Genomic DNA, 17,775 nt, shown 5'->3' with positions numbered 1-17,775 from the left:
AAATCTCGTGATTTGAAAGCTGAGTGTATGCAGAAGTACTTTTAATACATCTAATAGACAAACATTGTTTCTCATTCAGAAAAGGACTGGATATCAGGATTGGGACACGTCATTTCTAAACACGAATTTGGTAATTGAGAAAAGAATTTAGCGTCTTTCTGCAATGGAAATAATCATTTTGTGGAATTAGAAATAGTGATATAGTCCTAATGGCTTTCTTATTTTAAATTGTTCACAGCTCTTCTCTGTCGCATAAAGTTTTAAATTGCTTAGATACAAGTAAGAAGCAAAATAAAAAAAATATACCTTAAAAAAAAATATATATATATAAAGTGTAGTTGTATCAATTAGTTTGGATCAGTCATGCAATTACATTTTGAATAGATCTAAACAGACAAGAATAGATGTGTGCGATAACAAATATATTTTGACCAATCGTTTTTGTTTAGCGCAATTTTCATGCTTTTAGCTTTCTCAATACGCTATGATACTATCACTTGTCTGGACCAGTTGGAAAGGGGTAGGGGAGAAAGAACGGGGTATCTGGGTGATTGCTTTTTAAATGTATTTTTTTTTTTAAATGGGGAACAACCTGAACTCGAACTCTTGGGCTAAAGCCTTCTCAAGCCAACTTGGTAACCACATTGCTAATCAAGAGTCTATAAACAGCACGATAAATAGTAATGAAACAGTTTGAACAAAAATTAAAAGAAACATTTGCAGCTACATATCGGGAGCCATCCCACAACTTCAACTCACAATGTGTTATATGACAAATACACAACTAGGTCTAACATTAACATTGGACACATAGAGGAACACATCTCAAGCTTGTTATAGATACATCTATTTATTTTATTGTATTAAAGTTTTAGACATTTTATTATATTTACAAGATATCTAAAGATAATGAAACCAAATTATAAACAAGAAATAAAAAGGTTTATATAATTGCAATATAATTATAATTTACTATGGGCCTACATTCAAATTAAGCGTGGTACGTGGTGCGTTGTGCATGCGTAATCAGGAAACTCCACATCAATACATGACCTACATCCACGACACGTAATCGGGGCCATGAAAGTAGTCCACTTCTACCCTTCCAACAGGTAGCTGCACTGCGTCCTCACAACTTGATAGCTACCATAGATGCAGTTACACGTGGTGCCGTTAGGAAAGCTCACCACATTACCCATTGGGATCAGTCTGCTCTCCACCCAGCAGTTGGGACCTAGGGGGAAAACACCAGCAACAAAAAAAACTGATGAGTAAGCGATATTGTGAAAAATAAGAAGATATATTGAAATCATAAATAATAAAGAAAAAAATGCTATCTCTCTTTCTGTTCTTGACATTCTTTCTACAAAACGTTGCAATATGTATACAATGATTTTATAGACCAGTGCTTCCCAAACCTTTTCGCAGATTCTGAGCATTTAGGGGATCACTTTGATTATTTTCTAGAGAGATTAATTCACGTGCTGGCTGACTACTTAATTATTTCAGTAGTTCGTGGAACACTCATTCAGGCCTCGAGGAACCCTAGGGTTCCGCGGAACACAGTTTTTGGAAACATTTATATAAACTCTTGAGAAAGTTGAAAGATGCCAGGCTTTCTAACTAATGATATCTAGTTATCGGTGGGATTTTCATTGGATATTTTAGGGCTGATCAATGCGTACAGGTACCCAACAAGACCCATCGTTTATTACAAAGTTTATATCAACTCACTCTGTCTGTTTGGTAAAAAGTTTGTACACGTTATTTCTCACACATCCATCTCGGATCAAGTTGAAACTTTAAACAATTATTCATTAGTCAATTAACTACTAACAATTAATTGTATAAATAAGGGAAATTAATCCTTCAGTGCTCACAGATGAGATGAAAAAAAAAAGCCGTTAAATATGTAGGGTTTGGTCCCCTTAGTTATCGTACTAGTTATTTCTAGCACACCCATTCTCAGGTCAAGTTAAAACTTTAAACAATCAAGAATTAACTAAAGAAAATTAACCAATTAGTCCATTAACTATTGGTTTGGTATCATATAAGGGAAATAACTTCTACATTTTTAGAGATATGGATGTAAGTGCAGAGTTCTTCCCCTTAAATTAACTTTATTATTTATTTTTTTTTATTTTTTTTTTACAATCGTTTTAGTTTAGCAAATTTTTCATGTTAAAAGTACACTTAGCGCACTTTGGTTCAATGTCTTGTTGATTGTTGAGAATGAATGTTTGGGAGGTTTTCTTGATGCATTTTAGGTGCTCAGCATACACAGCTTGGCTCGAGTCGGGATTCGAGGTCGAGTCCCATTGATTGGTAATCAAGCGGATTTAAGCCAACCAAGGCACATACACCAAAAGTTTGATGGGAAATAAATGCGGCTGGTCGTTGTGCTAGCCACATGTCATTGTCGTGTACCAGTTGTACCGTCCGACTCGTGAGCTTTGTATCATTGGGTGACTGCTATTCTACTTATGTTCTTTTAAAGGTCGGGGACTTTGTGCATAATGTTGGGGGAAAATTCCAATTTAAAATCTAGAGTTATATACAACTCACATACATTTCTAAGCCCTATATTTGTATGCAATATCATCTGTTTAGAACATGGAATATCGGAGTTAAGAAAACGTCTTAAGCTCTGTAGCCCTATAACCTCTATTTTACAATCATATAGGACATCACAAGTAGTTACATAGTCATCAACTAATTAAATAGCAAATTTGCTTATAGGAAACTGTATACATCGACGTGCAATTTATCCAGCTAATCGTAGCACCGGTTAATCGAACCAATCGCTTATTGGGTAGGAATTCTAAAGTACCGAAACATATACTATTATTCAGTAGAATCCTATTAATAGGACCAGTGATTTATTAAATAATCGCGGCCCGTTGTGGTTCTATAAACTGAATTCGACTGTATTAATCTTTTAGAGGCATTCTTCTATAGGCATGCCTCTCCTTATTAACGAGACCATCGTTATTCGACCTCATTAAATTCAATTATTTTTTGGTTTTATAAACTTGAATTTGTGTTATATAAAAAGGGCATGCATTCTCCTATAATTCTATACCATAAATAAAGTTTTCTGATTACAAACAAAAATGCTATTGACGTTTAATCATTACAGGGTAGGATGGACAATATAAAAAAAAATTGACAAATTTGCCAGAACGTGGAAAATTATTACGGAGATAAAGAGTTAATCTTTCTTTAATTGACGTGAACATTTATATTTCACCTTAGTTGCCGATGTCAACTGTCAATCATCTTGCCATTCACTTACCATTAGGGCAATTGGCGCACCAGTCGTTAGGTCCCACGACAAAGTCTGCACATTGCTGGCTTCGACAGTCACCGACGATACAGCCTGTGTAATCTTGTCCATCGGAGCAGTTGCTACAGACGTAGAACGCTACGGGGTAGTTGTTGATGTAGTGTCGCTGAAAGGATGAAAGAAAATTTTTACTTTTGTGATATTGTCAAATATGAGAGAATGGGCTGCTGTAGTCGTGATATTCAGAAATTCAGAAATATTGTCAAATATGAGAGAATGGGCTGCTGTAGTGATATTCAGAAATATTGTCAAATATGAGAGAATGGGCTGCTGTAGTGATATTCAGAAATATTGTCAAATATGAGAGAATGGGCTGCTGTAGTGATATTCAGAAATATTGTCAAATATGAGAGAATGGGCTGCTGTAGTCGTGATATTCAGAAATATTGTCAAATATGAGAGAATGGGCTGCTGTAGTGATATTCAGAAATATTGTCAAATATGAGAGAATGGGCTGCTGAAGTGATATTCAGAAATATTGTCAAATATGAGAGAATGGGCTGCTGTAGTCGTGATATTCAGAAATATTGTCAAATATGAGAGAATGGGCTGCTGTAGTCGTGATATTCAGAAATATTGTCAAATATGAGAGAATGGGCTGCTGTAGTCGTGATATTCAGAAATATTGTCAAATATGAGAGAATGGGCTGCTGTAGTCGTGATATTCAGAAACTGCATTTCAACACAAAAAGATAGCAAGGTAGTCAGAAAGCTTTTATCTTTAATATGTTTTTCAGTATGTTTTCAAGTAAAAAACTAATCCAACTAATTCTTTTCACCTTTATTATTTTAAATTTTCTTGTGAAAAGGTCCAGGAATCCCATTATCGATAATAGGGTTTTTCCGTTTTTATAAAGTAAAAAAAAAACGCCTAAAGATTCTGTGAAATAAATTGCGATACTTTTTTATGCAATCAAAACAAGATGATGACTTAAATATTCTTTTGTACATGAGCGAACCTGCTGAGGCTGCCTCTGAGTTTGTCTGATAACATATCTCTTTTCAATTAGTGATACTTGATCGATCTTGCAATCACAGAAAGCCAATTGAATATTCCAGAGAGCAATTGAAGATTCGCGTCTTGTTTTTCATATTCGTGCAGCGTTGTTTTGAATTAGTTGCAGCTTAGCGTTTTTGTCATCGGGTATACCAGTTACATTGAAGTAGATATCCTTCAGAGACGCTGGAGATGGATAAGTCACAGCCTGCATCCAACATAACAAGGCAAGCCCTAACCTGGAACCAACAAAAGAAAGAGGGGACGGCCCAGGAATACATGGCGCCGTGATTTGGAACCAGATGCCAAGCAGATGGGCAAGACATGGGGACAGTTGGAGAGACTCGTCCAGAATTGAGACGTCTGGAAGAAGCTGGTTGGTGACCTATGCCCCAGAAGGGACCACATGCAGAGATGAAGAGATGATGAGATGATACCTGTTAAAACAAAATTACAGTAGTCAAGCCTGGAGAATATGAATATGATATCTAGTTTTGTTGTTGTTGTTGTTTTTTTTTTGTTGACTCTGTTGTCAAATATGGTTGGATCGGACCTAATCAGTGCATCTGTAGATAGAGAACCTTACAGATTAGTATCATTAGACTAATATGTGGGTCAAAGAAAACTCCAAGATTATAGAACTACGTGACCTATATTAGTTACTCCTGCCTTATCTTTATTAATTTTGAGTTTATTTTGAAACATCAAGTTGATCACCACAGCCAAGGTTCACAGTTTGTTTTTTATTGCTTATTGGCCAGATGCGACACTTCTAATGGAAATGAGAGAGAGAGAAAGAGAGAAATTTTAATCGCAACAAAATATAGCGTCATTACATCTACCCTCTTATTTAGAAAAAACAAACTTACATTGCAAAGTTGTGTCTTACTTCGAAGAGTTTCACTCTTGGTCTCAGGTTCACGAGTGTCCTCTTGCAAATCTGGACTTTTCTCATTCCAGAGGCAAACAACCAAGTGCCCATTCTTATGTCTCTCTTGGGCGCGGACCAAGTGTGCCCAATCAAAAATAGGCAAAAACAAAGAAAACCAAAGCGAAAATTCATTTTGATTTCAGTTTTAGTGTGTAAGTGTGTAAACGTTTACACTTTGGCTTCTTTAATATTAACTTTCTGAAAACTTTCTATCCAGTGCTAGCGAATCGGGGACTTGGAGGGGGCTCTGTCGTTCTCTCTAGAAAGAAAATACTCATCATAAATTGTTTTTATTTGATTTACATGTCAGTAAAAATGAACGTTACTGCTTTAAGATTACAAAAAAACATACACCTGCAGAGTGGCATGTCTTAAGTGGCAGTAGCGGTCCTGGAGATATTAAGAGTACAAATAAGGGGAGGGGGAGCTCTCCTTGCGTTGTAACTGCCCTTTTTTTTTCTTGATTAACACTCTTTGTGAGAACATGAGACTCACTAATTTTAGTGGTTTTTGGCCACTGTAATCTTCTACTGATTAAAAAGAACATTTACCTAACAGTACAATAGACTAGTAAAAATATTGTCATCACTAATAAAGTCGCATGATCCAGTCGTATTTTGTTTTACGCAGTGTGTAACCGTTTATAAAATACCTCTATTCAACTCGTACCTTCGTGGAAAGACTGAACAGGGATCTCGAAAAATGTGACCTATGTCTAAAGTCTAAATATTTCCTCGGAGATTTGGTGCAGCCAAAGAGCAGAGCCGGCCTCAGATAAATGGAGGACCTAGGCCCTAGGCGAAGTGAATCTGGCGGCCCAAATTAAAATAGTAAACTAAAAAATAAACAGTGTTTTCCAACAATAACATTGAGGACAAGTTTCACTATTTCTTCTTTATTAGAATTGTACTGTGCGAGGCTCCAAACTTCATCCGAGAATGGGAGTGGGAGAAAAACATGTCTAGAATTCGTACCAACAAAAAGTGAGTCAATTGTGAAAAACAAAAAATAGGAAAAAATAATGTCAGTCAAAAAAAAAAAAGAAAGAATTATATAGTAAAGGTCGAAGCTCAGCAAAAGCCATGATTAATACTTAAGATAACCAAACTTGTAGAGTCGATCGTAAATCATGGTTACCCTTTTCGCCACACAACTAGACAGGCATTTCTGCTTGCTCTGCACATCTAGAGACTATTCCTGGAAAGGCCGGTAGAAGGCACTTCTTTTTAATATGTCCACTGGCAGGCCGGATCTGAGAGAGTGCAGGCGGGGCTACTGCCCCGGGGAAGCTCCATAAGATAAGGCCCCCCCCCACCATAGATTTTTTTTAGCGAAATCACCAACGACTATTTGTTAAAAACAAGCTGTCCAAGTTCCATACCTTAACGCGGTAATTTAGTTTTAAATCAATTACTAGTAATTGAGGTAAACCAATTGCTTTCACTCTTAATGCTAACGCCTTGCGGACGGAGGACGCGACCTCCTTTTGTCGGAGGTCTGATAGCCCTAGTATGTAGCAGAGTAACTAGATGTGCACTGGGTGTGACTAGATGTGCACTGGGTGTGACTAAATGTGCACAGGGTGTGACTAGGTGTGCACTGGGTGTGACTAGATGTGCACTGGATGTGACTAGATGTGCACTGGGTGTGACTTGATGCGCACATGGTGTGACTAGATTTGCACTGGGTGTGACTAGATGTGCACATGGTGTGACTAGATGTGCACATGGTGTGACTAGATGTGCACTGGGTGTGACTAGATGTGCACATGGTGTGACTAGATGTGCACTGGGTGTGACTAGATGTGCACAGGGTGTGACTAGATGTGCACTGGGGCTGACAAGATGTGCACTGGGGGTGACTAGATGTGCACATGGTGTGACTAAATGTGCACATGGTGTGACTAGATGTGCACTGGGTGTGACTAGATCTGCACTGGGTGTGACTAGATGTGCACAGGATGTGACTAGATGTGCACAGGGTGTGACTAAATGTGCAAAGGGTGTGACTAGATGTGCACATGGTGTGACTAGATGTGCACAGGGTGTGACTAGATGTGCACTGGGTTTGACTAGATGTGCACTCGATGTGACTAGATGTGCACTGGATGTGACTGGATGTGCACTGGGCTTGAAGATTAGGGAGCCGATGGAAATATATTACACATAACAAGAACTTTATCCATATATTATTTCTTCCCCCCCCCCCACCTCCTTTTCCAAGTCTTTAGGTCACTCAATGAAAAAAAAATTTGTAGGTACAACATAAGGGGAGTAAATCTCTCCCCCCCCCCCCCAACCACTTCTCTCTCTCACATGTAAATATCTCCAGTACAGCAAGAACTACTTAAAGACAGGCCACTCTGCGGGTGTTGTTTTTTTTTTTTGTTTTCTTATCTTCAGAGATTACGTCCCTTTTCACAGACATGTAAAACATTACAGAACGTTTTCTAGATTTAATAGCTGTCGAAATAATTTATGATAAGTATTTGAATTTATAAAAGAGCCCTCCTAGCCCCACGTGCATAACGCTTCGCTAGCATTCGATTGGTAGGTGTCACATTAAGAACGCAAGGGTAGATAGATATCTAGTTTGAATTATATAAAACGCATAAGCTCTCATACTAAAACTGAAACTAAAATGCTGTGTCGGTTTATTTTACTTTGTTTTTGCTTGCTATTCGTCGGGCATGTCTGGTCCGCGCCCAAGAGGGGCTCAAGATTCAGCTCCTGGTTTTTAGAGTCAGGGATAAGAAAAGCCCGAAGCCAAGCGGTGCAAGAGGGCACTCAAGCTCTTGAAACCAAGCGTGAACTATCTTCTAGGATCACTGAAGTTTGCGATGTAAGTTTTTGCCTTGTGTGTTTAGACATAGTATTATTATTATTATAGCTTTTATATAGCGCTACTTTCATGCTTATAGCATGCTCAGAGCGCTTTGGTCCAATCTCATTTGTGGACCTGTGGGGGGGGGGGGGAAGAAGGTATCTAGGAGTTGGTGCTGCATTTAGGCGCTCAGTAAACAGTGTCGAACCTCGAGCCCCCTTCTAGGTAGCCAAGACAAGGTAAGTTCAAGCGCACTTAGCCTCTCGACCACGCTTCCCAGTATGCAGTTTGATGAAATATTTTTTTTGATTTGTTGAATTGCTTGTCAGAGTATGTAGTTGTGTTGATACGTGTTGATACCTGGTAGTTTTAATCCACGCTAGTGTAGTCTTACTTGTAGCTGTTAAGTCTTATCTGCTTAACAACTTATCTAACATTATTTAACACACATGAATTCGTATGAATTCAAAATTTTCCAAAACAAAGTCTGTCTTAAAATAAAAAGTAAAAGATAAATTCGTGTGCAATTACATCAACTCTGTCGCCATATTTGACTGTTCTGTTTTAAAACGTCTGGAAAGGGGAGGAGGGAGGTAGAGTGAAAACGTTAATCCTCGCTCCTTTTTATAATTTCTGCTAATGATTGCATTTGGCATTAAATAATGGGAGGGGGGCGACTCGATATAAGAATCTAAGTTATAGCATATATAAATTATACTAGTGATATTTTTTATTTTTATTTTGTAATTTCTTAACTAAAATACAACAAAAAAAAAAGTACCGGTTAGTCTGATGGACTTTGTTTTGGAAAATTTAGAATTCATAAGAGTTTTTTCATTATAAGAGTAACAATTGAGATGCGTTCTGAAACCTAATATTATTTTTCTAGCCATATTTTTCCAACCTTTACTCATACTGATATTTTTCTATTGTATAAAAATTGTGAGACTATAACTCACAATAAATCCTTGAATCCTAAAAATGCAAACAAATTTCGAGTAGAATCTAATTTGTCCACTTAATTTCTCCTCCGATTTCCGACATTTTTTGTTTGAGCTTTGAAATATAGTTCTGTAACAAAACAAAGTTACAAACATGTCTATTGAACAAAATATATCACTTAAAACGAGCTTTTTTAAGAAATATAATTTTTAAATATATTTATTTTTTCGACGGCGATCCTCAAAGTCTAAATCTAAATATGTGGGGTATCATATCTTTTCAAGGAACAAATCGGTTGTATTTGCAGTGTAGTAATGGCCTGTAAATTCATATTAGAATATTTTTCAAGTAAAACATTTTCCAAAGGTTCTTTTTGAATAGGCTGAATAATGAGCTGCAGATGTCAGGAGAATAGCGTTTCTGCCGTGAAGAATGCAAAAATCGATTTTGGCGTCGGGGCTTCGCTGTAAGCTCTCCCAGACACCCCCCCCCCCCAAGCTGTCAAGACAAAGGCTTCAACATTACTGTTTTTGTTGGGTTTTTTTCGCCTAAGGTTGAGAATCATTGCTTTTTTTTTCAAAGATTCTAATATATATATTATACAGTGCTTTTTTTGTAAAAAAAAAAAAATAGGTCCCGGTACTCAGTGATAAGGTGCCGTTAATCAGTGATGGATTGCCTAACTTATAACTATTAATAAAAAATTAATTATGAACGTTGAATTACAAGAAAAGTAATATTTTTTTCCTCCACATTGAAAAGGTGCCGGTACTCCGTACCGGTGCGTACTGTAACAAAAACAGCCATATATATATATCATGGGCGTAGCGTTCAAACCCCCCACCCCCTCCCCCCATCGGAATCGGAATTTAGTACTGATTTTTTGCTGTGATTTTGTTTATTTTAGGTGAGATTTTAATACTAAACCATCACTTGCCCAAGTTTTGAGTTTAAAACCGCCTACCGCGTGGGGGGGGGGGGGGGTCGAGTTTAAAACCCCCTACCAGGGGGGTTTGCATTTAAATCCCCCTCTTCTATAAAACAAAACAAAAAAATGCAAACGAAAATCCCCAAATTCCAAGAGCAGTTAAGGAAGATATTGATTTTAAAACCCCCTCCAAAATTTACGATAAACCCCCTCTTCAATATAAAAAAAGCAAATTACACACTCAAAATTCTATGAGGGTAGTTAAATGGGTTTTGTGAGTTAGGTCTAGGGTTAGGGTTTGGAAAAAAATCGCCCCCCCCCCCCACTCCAAAGTTCTGGATCCCCTAGTGGCAAGATGGATGACAGTTGGAGAGACTAGCCCAGAACCGAGACGTCTGGAGCAGACTGGTTGGTGGCCCTTGCCCAATACAGGACCACAGGCAGAGATGAGATGAGATTAGATGAGTTACTTATTCAACTGTCAAAGGAAACCACGAAAGAATTATTGTAATCTCCTCTCAATATTTTACCCACATTGCTTACCAAACATTGGTACCACAGGGGGATGCCTATGAGTTTGTGTGACAAAACATACTACCTTTGTTATCTTTCAATTTTTAAATAGTCTCTCAACATCACGACAACAAAGATTTCTTGCAAATCTTCTTTCCTTCATTCAGCGTCTATACATCAACAACTACCCAGTATCTTTCTACGTCTGTAGCAGCTGCGCAGATGGACAAGAGACAGACTGTATGTACGGCGACTGCCCAAGCCAGCAGTGTGCAGACTTCGTGGTGGGTCCTAACGACTGGTGTGCCAAATGCCCTAATGGTAAGTTAGTGAAGATTGTTGCATACCAAGATGATTGACAGTTGAACCTAGCAACTAACCCAAAAAATGCGGGATGTGGAAAATTAAAATAAAGTTCCCCTTTCAGACCTTGCGATCTATATGGAAGATGATGTTCTGGTCATCTGTTTCTTTGGCCAACTGTTAACGAGCCGGGTGTCATGTGGCAAGCACATCTACCAACTGCCTTTACTTTACCCAACACCCTACCCATTAGAGTTGGATGGACTCAGGGGCGCCCTAAAATACCAGAAATTCAAAATCCTAATTTTCACCGAGATTCCAATCCAGGACCCCAGGTTCGGAAGCCAAGCGATTAACCACTCAGCCATCGCGCCCGGGATGTGTGTCTCAGAAAAAAAAAACGCTTGGCCACCTATCAAGGGAGTCGCTTTCGAATCCTGTCTCGAATTGAATTCTGTTTGATGAGCTCTTAACGGCAACGTGTATAACTTGACCTCCCTTTTATTACACTTTGGCTTTGTCAACATATGTACAAACGTCAGTAAAATAATATTCAACACATAAAGCAAAGGTCACAGTTTTCTGAATAACACATTTTTCTTAATCAAACATTTTTCTGAATCAAACATGTTTCTGAATCAAACAGGTTTCTGAATCAAACATGTAAACCATGTTTCTGAATCAAACAGGTTTCTGAATCAAACAGGTTTCTGAATCAAACAGGTTAACGAGCACAGCGACCATCCGCTTTTATTTGCCCTCAACCTTTTGGAATCTGTGGCTTATACCGCTTGACAGCACCTATCAAGGGGGCCCAAGTTCGAATCCCGACTTTAGCTAAATTATATTTAATGAGCGCCCAAAAGGCAGCGCAGAAACCTTCTTCCAGATATCCCCTACCTTCCCACAGGTCCACAAAGAGATTGAACCAGAGTGGTCTGAGCATGCTTTTAGGTTGAAAGATTTGCTTTACAATAACAATTCTAAGAAAAGTACAGATGGTGGAGGTACCCTCATACTTTGATCAGCTTTAAAATATTCAATAAAAATACCTCCCGAAACTGGGGATATCATTAATTAGTTCAACTCGATATCGTCAAGCGTCTATGAGATCATTATAAAAAATATTACAATGTATTTAGAATGTCGAGAAGAGGAGAGATTGATCAATTATTGTGTCGCATTGGAGATATCCGTACATGTCGGAAAAACTAAAAAAATAGCAAGCTTTCTGGTATATCCTGTGCACAGTATAGAAAAGTGTTGAAAAGCGATTCTGTTATATGATTATTTTTGGGTACTTTTTAGCATTGTAGAGTCAATTTTTTTGCTCGGTCGTTTGTAGCTTTGATTTAGTTTGCAGTCTTGGAGTTTTATTTAGCGTTATTGACATTGCCTAATTATCGTGAAAATGTCCCATTATAAAATGATTTGAATTTATTTCTTAATTTGAATATCGCTTATTCAACAGTGTTTTTGTTGTTGGTGTTTCCCCCCTAGGTCCCAACTGCTGGGTGGAGAACAGATTGATCCCAATGGGTAATGTGGTGAGCTTTCCCAACGGCACCACATGTAACTGCGTCTATGGCGGCAATCAAGTTGTGAGGACACTGTGCAGCTACCTGTCGGACGGGGTAGTCATCGAGTACTTTCATGGTCCCGAGTACGTGTCTTGGGTGTAGACTATGTATTGATTTTGTGGAAAGAAGCCTTCCTGATTACGAATGTGTCAACCACCATGCAAGGAGACATGGTGTTCTGTAGTATTTTATAACTTTATTGTTACTATGTATACCTTTTTAGTTCTTGTTAATAGCTTGACTTCATTTTCTTTAAATAACTTGTAAATAACTAGTCTAGAACTTTCATAGAATAAAATGAATTACATATAACTTCAGCAGCCTTAAGATCTTCTATTCAAATAAAACAAATGTTGGATTTGGTAGAAAATATGTCATATAGCAACAATGAGTTTAAACTTTTGGGCTGGTTCCAAGTATGTAGTTCTTAATGCTTGGTTCAATTTTTTTAAATGTTTAATTACTACCAATAGTGGAGAAGCTTGTTCGGAAGTCTAGCAAGATTCAATTTAAAATATATTGTAGGCTTTTGAAAATTACGAAAAAAAATCTGAACACTTGGTGCGAACGGCATTTCTTGCATTCCCGGGAGACGTCACTGAACACTTGGTGCGGACAGCATTTCTTGCATTCCCCGGTGACGTCACTGAACACTTGGTGCGAACGGCATTTCTTGCATTCCCCGGTGACGTCACTGAACACTTGGTGCGAACGGCATTTCTTGCATTCCCGGGAGACGTCACTGAACACTTGGTGCGGACAGCATTTCTTGCATTCCCCGGAGACGTCACTGAACACTTGGTGCGGACAGCATTTCTTGCATTCCCCGGAGACGTCACTGAACACTTGGTGCGGACAGCATTTCTTGCATTCCCCGGAGACGTCACTGAACACTTGGTGCGAACGGCATTTCTTGCATTCCCCGGTGACGTCACTGAACACTTGGTGCGGACAGCATTTCTTGCATTCCCCGGAGACGTCACTGAACACTTGGTGCGGACAGCATTTCTTGCATTCCCCGGAGACGTCACTGAACACTTGGTGCGGACAGCATTTCTTGCATTCCCCGGAGACGTCACTGAACACTTGGTGCGGACAGCATTTCTTGCATTCCCGGGAGACGTCACTGAACACTTGGTGCGGACAGCATTTCTTGCATTCCCCGGAGACGTCACTGAACACTTGGTGCGGACAGCATTTCTTGCATTCCCGGGAGACGTCACTGAACACTTGGTGCGGACAGCATTTCTTGCATTCCCCGGAGACGTCACTGAACACTTGGTGCGGACAGCATTTCTTGCATTCCCCGGAGACGTCACTGAACACTTGGTGCGGACAGCATTTCTTGCATTCCCCGGAGACGTCACTGAACACTTGGTGCGGACAGCATTTCTTGCATTACCCGGGAGACGTCACTGAACACTTGGTGCGGACAGCATTTCTTGCATTCCCCGGAGACGTCACTGAACACTTGGTGCGGACAGCATTTCTTGCATTCCCGGGAGACGTCACTGAACACTTGGTGCGGACAGCATTTCTTGCATTCCCCGGAGACGTCACTGAACACTTGGTGCGGACAGCATTTCTTGCATTCCCCGGTGACGTCACTGAACACTTGGTGCGGACAGCATTTCTTGCATTCCCGGGAGACGTCACTGAACACTTGGTGCGGACAGCATTTCTTGCATTCCCCGGAGACGTCACTGAACACTTGGTGCGGACAGCATTTCTTGCATTCCCGGGAGACGTCACTGAACACTTGGTGCGGACAGCATTTCTTGCATTCTCCGGTGACGTCACTGAACACTTGGTGCGGACAGCATTTCTTGCATTCCCGGGAGACGTCACTGAACACTTGGTGCGGACAGCATTTCTTGCATTCCCCGGTGACGTCACTGAACACTTGGTGCGGACAGCATTTCTTGCATTACCCGGGAGACGTCACTGAACACTTGGTGCGGACAGCATTTCTTGCATTCCCCGGTGACGTCACTGAACACTTGGTGCGGACAGCATTTCTTGCATTCCCCGGTGACGTCACTGAACACTTGGTGCGGACAGCATTTCTTGCATTCCCCGGAGACGTCACTGAACACTTGGTGCGGACAGCATTTCTTGCATTCCCGGGAGACGTCACTGAACACTTGGTGCGGACAGCATTTCTTGCATTCCCCGGTGACGTCACTGAACACTTGGTGCGGACAGCATTTCTTGCATTCCCCGGAGACGTCTCTGAACACTTGGTGCGGACAGCATTTCTTGCATTCCCAGGAGACGTCACTGAACACTTGGTGCGGACAGCATTTCTTGCATTCCCGGGAGACGTCACTGAACACTTGGTGAGGACAGCATTTCTTGCATTACCCGGAGACGTCACTGAACACTTGGTGCGGACAGCATTTCTTGCATTCCCCGGAGACGTCACTGAACACTTGGTGCGGACAGCATTTCTTGCATTCCCCGGTGACGTCACTGAACACTTGGTGCGGACAGCATTTCTTGCATTCCCGGGAGACGTCACTGAACACTTGGTGCGGACAGCATTTCTTGCATTCCCCGGAGACGTCACTGAACACTTGGTGCGGACAGCATTTCTTGCATTCCCCGGTGACGTCACTGAACACTTGGTGCGGACAGCATTTCTTGCATTCCCGGGAGACGTCACTGAACACTTGGTGCGGACAGCATTTCTTGCATTCCCCGGAGACGTCACTGAACACTTGGTGCGGACAGCATTTCTTGCATTCCCGGGAGACGTCACTGAACACTTGGTGCGGACAGCATTTCTTGCATTCTCCGGTGACGTCACTGAACACTTGGTGCGGACAGCATTTCTTGCATTCCCGGGAGACGTCACTGAACACTTGGTGCGGACAGCATTTCTTGCATTCCCCGGTGACGTCACTGAACACTTGGTGCGGACAGCATTTCTTGCATTACCCGGGAGACGTCACTGAACACTTGGTGCGGACAGCATTTCTTGCATTCCCCGGTGACGTCACTGAACACTTGGTGCGGACAGCATTTCTTGCATTCCCCGGTGACGTCACTGAACACTTGGTGCGGACAGCATTTCTTGCATTACCCGGGAGACGTCACTGAACACTTGGTGCGGACAGCATTTCTTGCATTCCCCGGAGACGTCACTGAACACTTGGTGCGGACAGCATTTCTTGCATTCCCGGGAGACGTCACTGAACACTTGGTGCGGACAGCATTTCTTGCATTCCCCGGTGACGTCACTGAACACTTGGTGCGGACAGCATTTCTTGCATTCCCCGGAGACGTCTCTGAACACTTGGTGCGGACAGCATTTCTTGCATTCCCAGGAGACGTCACTGAACACTTGGTGCGGACAGCATTTCTTGCATTCCCGGGAGACGTCACTGAACACTTGGTGAGGACAGCATTTCTTGCATTACCCGGAGACGTCACTGAACACTTGGTGCGGACAGCATTTCTTGCATTCCCCGGAGACGTCTCTGAACACTTGGTGCGGACAGCATTTCTTGCATTCCCGGGAGACGTCACTGAACACTTGGTGCGGACAGCATTTCTTGCATTCCCCGGAGACGTCACTGAACACTTGGTGCGGACAGCATTTCTTGCATTCCCGGGAGACGTCACTGAACACATGGTGCGGACAGCATTTCTTGCATTCCCCGGAGACGTCACTGAACACTTGGTGCGGACAGCATTTCTTGCATTCCCGGGAGACGTCACTGAACACTTGGTGCGGACAGCATTTCTTGCATTCCCCGGAGACGTCACTGAACACTTGGTGCGGACATCATTTCTTGCATTCCCGGGAGACGTCACTGAATACTTGGTGCGGACAGCATTTCTTGCATTCCCCGGAGACGTCACTGAACACTTGGTGCGGACAGCATTTCTTGCATTCCCGGGAGACGTCACTGAACACTTGGTGCGGACAGCATTTCTTGCATTCCCCGGAGACGTCACTGAACACTTGGTGCGGACAGCATTTCTTGCATTCCCGGGAGACGTCACTGAACACTTGGTGCGGACAGCATTTCTTGCATTCCCCGGAGACGTCACTGAACACTTGGTGCGGACAGCATTTCTTGCATTCCCGGGAGACGTCACTGAACACTTGGTGCGGACAGCATTTCTTGCATTCCCCGGAGACGTCACTGAACACTTGGTGCGGACAGCATTTTTTGCATTCCCGGGAGACGTCACTGAACACTTGGTGCGGACAGCATTTCTTGCATTCCCCGGAGACGTCACTGAACACTTGGTGCGGACAGCATTTCTTGCATTCCCGGGAGACGTCACTGAACACATGGTGCGGACAGCATTTCTTGCATTCCCCGGAGACGTCACTGAACACTTGGTGCGGACAGCATTTCTTGCATTCCCGGGAGACGTCACTGAACACATGGTGCGGACAGCATTTCTTGCATTCCCGGGAGACGTCACTGAACACTTGGTGCGGACAGCATTTCTTGCATTCCCCGGAGACGTCACTGAACACTTGGTGCGGACAGCATTTCTTGCATTCCCGGGAGACGTCACTGAACACTTGGTGCGAACAGCATTTCTTGCATTCCCCGGAGACGTCACTGAACACTTGGTGCGGACAGCATTTCTTGCATTCCCGGGAGACGTCACTGAACACTTGGTGCGGACAGCATTTCTTGCATTCCCCGGGAGACGTCACTGAACACTTGGTGCGGACAGCATTTTTTGCATACAAAATGGATCAGAAATACTTCTATCTTGAAATAAAAATAAAATACCCATTTCAGACCTTGCGATCTATGGGGCAGTTGATGTAAAGAACATCTGTTTCTGTGGCCCACGGTTAAAGCTAACGCGGGTGATTTTAAAACTTCTTTTATCCCACTTTCAGTCAGGGTGTTGCGTTGCAAAGTCATTTGTCGTTACCTTGAAGCCTAATTCATAAGACCCTGGTTTTGTGTGAGTGTGTATGAGTATGACATTTTATTTTCGTGTTTGCATCTTTATTGTTATGCCTAAGTGGACAATTATAGTCAAACCGAATTACCATTTGTTTGAATCAATCTTATCTTATCGTTTCTTATCTTATATTCATTAATAAAAAATTTTTAGAAATAATTATTCTATTAGGAAGCAATAAAAATATTTGTTATTGTGTCTTCTTCTTATGGGTGACACTTTATGCGATACGCACCCCTCGTACGCATCCCTTAAGTGACGCTGCTGCTACAATATACATGTAACCTAAAGCTATAAGTAAACATAGAGGCATGGTCTTCGAACAGAAGACTTACAGGTAAAGTGCAAAACTTCTAAGCTATAGGCTGCAAAACACGTGATCCCATGGCGTAGATCAGTGGTTCCCAAACTTTTTCCTTAACGGAACGCTTTGCTTATTTTTTAGAGAGATTAATTCACGTCGGGTTC

The 17,775-nt window shown here is 41.5% G+C and overlaps 2 protein-coding genes and 1 long non-coding RNA gene across 3 annotated transcripts; 1 reads left to right on the top strand and 2 right to left on the bottom strand.

The window, feature by feature from the left end:
* Positions 1-1,005: 1,005 nt before the first annotated feature.
* LOC106079996 (uncharacterized) lies at positions 1,006-5,454 on the bottom strand. Its single transcript, XR_008774166.1, has 3 exons — positions 5,213-5,454; positions 3,296-3,452; positions 1,006-1,234 (listed from the first exon to the last, which is right to left on the bottom strand). It is a non-coding gene; the product is annotated as an uncharacterized LOC106079996 (long non-coding RNA).
* Positions 5,455-7,788: 2,334 nt separating this feature from the next.
* LOC106078001 (uncharacterized) lies at positions 7,789-12,680 on the top strand. The gene is made up of 3 exons (XM_013238723.2): positions 7,789-8,115; positions 10,648-10,801; positions 12,284-12,680. The coding sequence occupies exons 1-3, from the start codon at positions 7,915-7,917 to the stop codon at positions 12,463-12,465; spliced, it is 537 nt and encodes a 178-aa protein (XP_013094177.2). The 5' UTR covers positions 7,789-7,914; the 3' UTR covers positions 12,466-12,680.
* Positions 12,681-12,899: 219 nt separating this feature from the next.
* On the bottom strand, positions 12,900-16,767 carry LOC129921936 (uncharacterized). Its single transcript, XM_056005307.1, has 3 exons — positions 15,449-16,767; positions 14,295-15,293; positions 12,900-13,755 (listed from the first exon to the last, which is right to left on the bottom strand). Exons 1-3 carry the CDS (start codon positions 16,765-16,767, stop codon positions 12,900-12,902), a joined length of 3,174 nt encoding a protein of 1,057 aa, XP_055861282.1.
* Between the last annotated feature and the right edge of the window lie 1,008 nt (positions 16,768-17,775).

This window comes from Biomphalaria glabrata, chromosome 12, assembly GCF_947242115.1.
Source record: "Biomphalaria glabrata chromosome 12, xgBioGlab47.1, whole genome shotgun sequence".
In the NCBI taxonomy this organism is placed as follows: Eukaryota; Metazoa; Mollusca; class Gastropoda; family Planorbidae; genus Biomphalaria; species Biomphalaria glabrata.
The sequence above is the reverse complement of the archived record's forward strand: the minus strand, read 5'-3'. Positions and strand labels throughout refer to the sequence as shown.

Bases quoted from the DNA above. Each gene is read 5' to 3' on its own strand.
- LOC106078001 (XM_013238723.2), top strand. From the start codon at position 7,915: ATGCTGTGTCGGTTTATTTTACTTTGTTTTTGCTTGCTATTCGTCGGG. The intron at 8,116-10,647 runs GTAAGTTTTTGC...TCCTTCATTCAG, and splicing joins GGATCACTGAAGTTTGCGAT to CGTCTATACATCAACAACTA. The intron at 10,802-12,283 runs GTAAGTTAGTGA...TTTCCCCCCTAG, and splicing joins GTGTGCCAAATGCCCTAATG to GTCCCAACTGCTGGGTGGAG.
- LOC129921936 (XM_056005307.1), bottom strand. From the start codon at position 16,767: ATGTGTTCAGTGACGTCTCCCGGGAATGCAAGAAATGCTGTCCGCACC. The intron at 15,294-15,448 runs GTAATGCAAGAA...GGGTAATGCAAG, and splicing joins TGTTCAGTGACGTCTCCCGG to AAATGCTGTCCGCACCAAGT. The intron at 13,756-14,294 runs GTAATGCAAGAA...GGGTAATGCAAG, and splicing joins TGTTCAGTGACGTCTCCCGG to AAATGCTGTCCGCACCAAGT.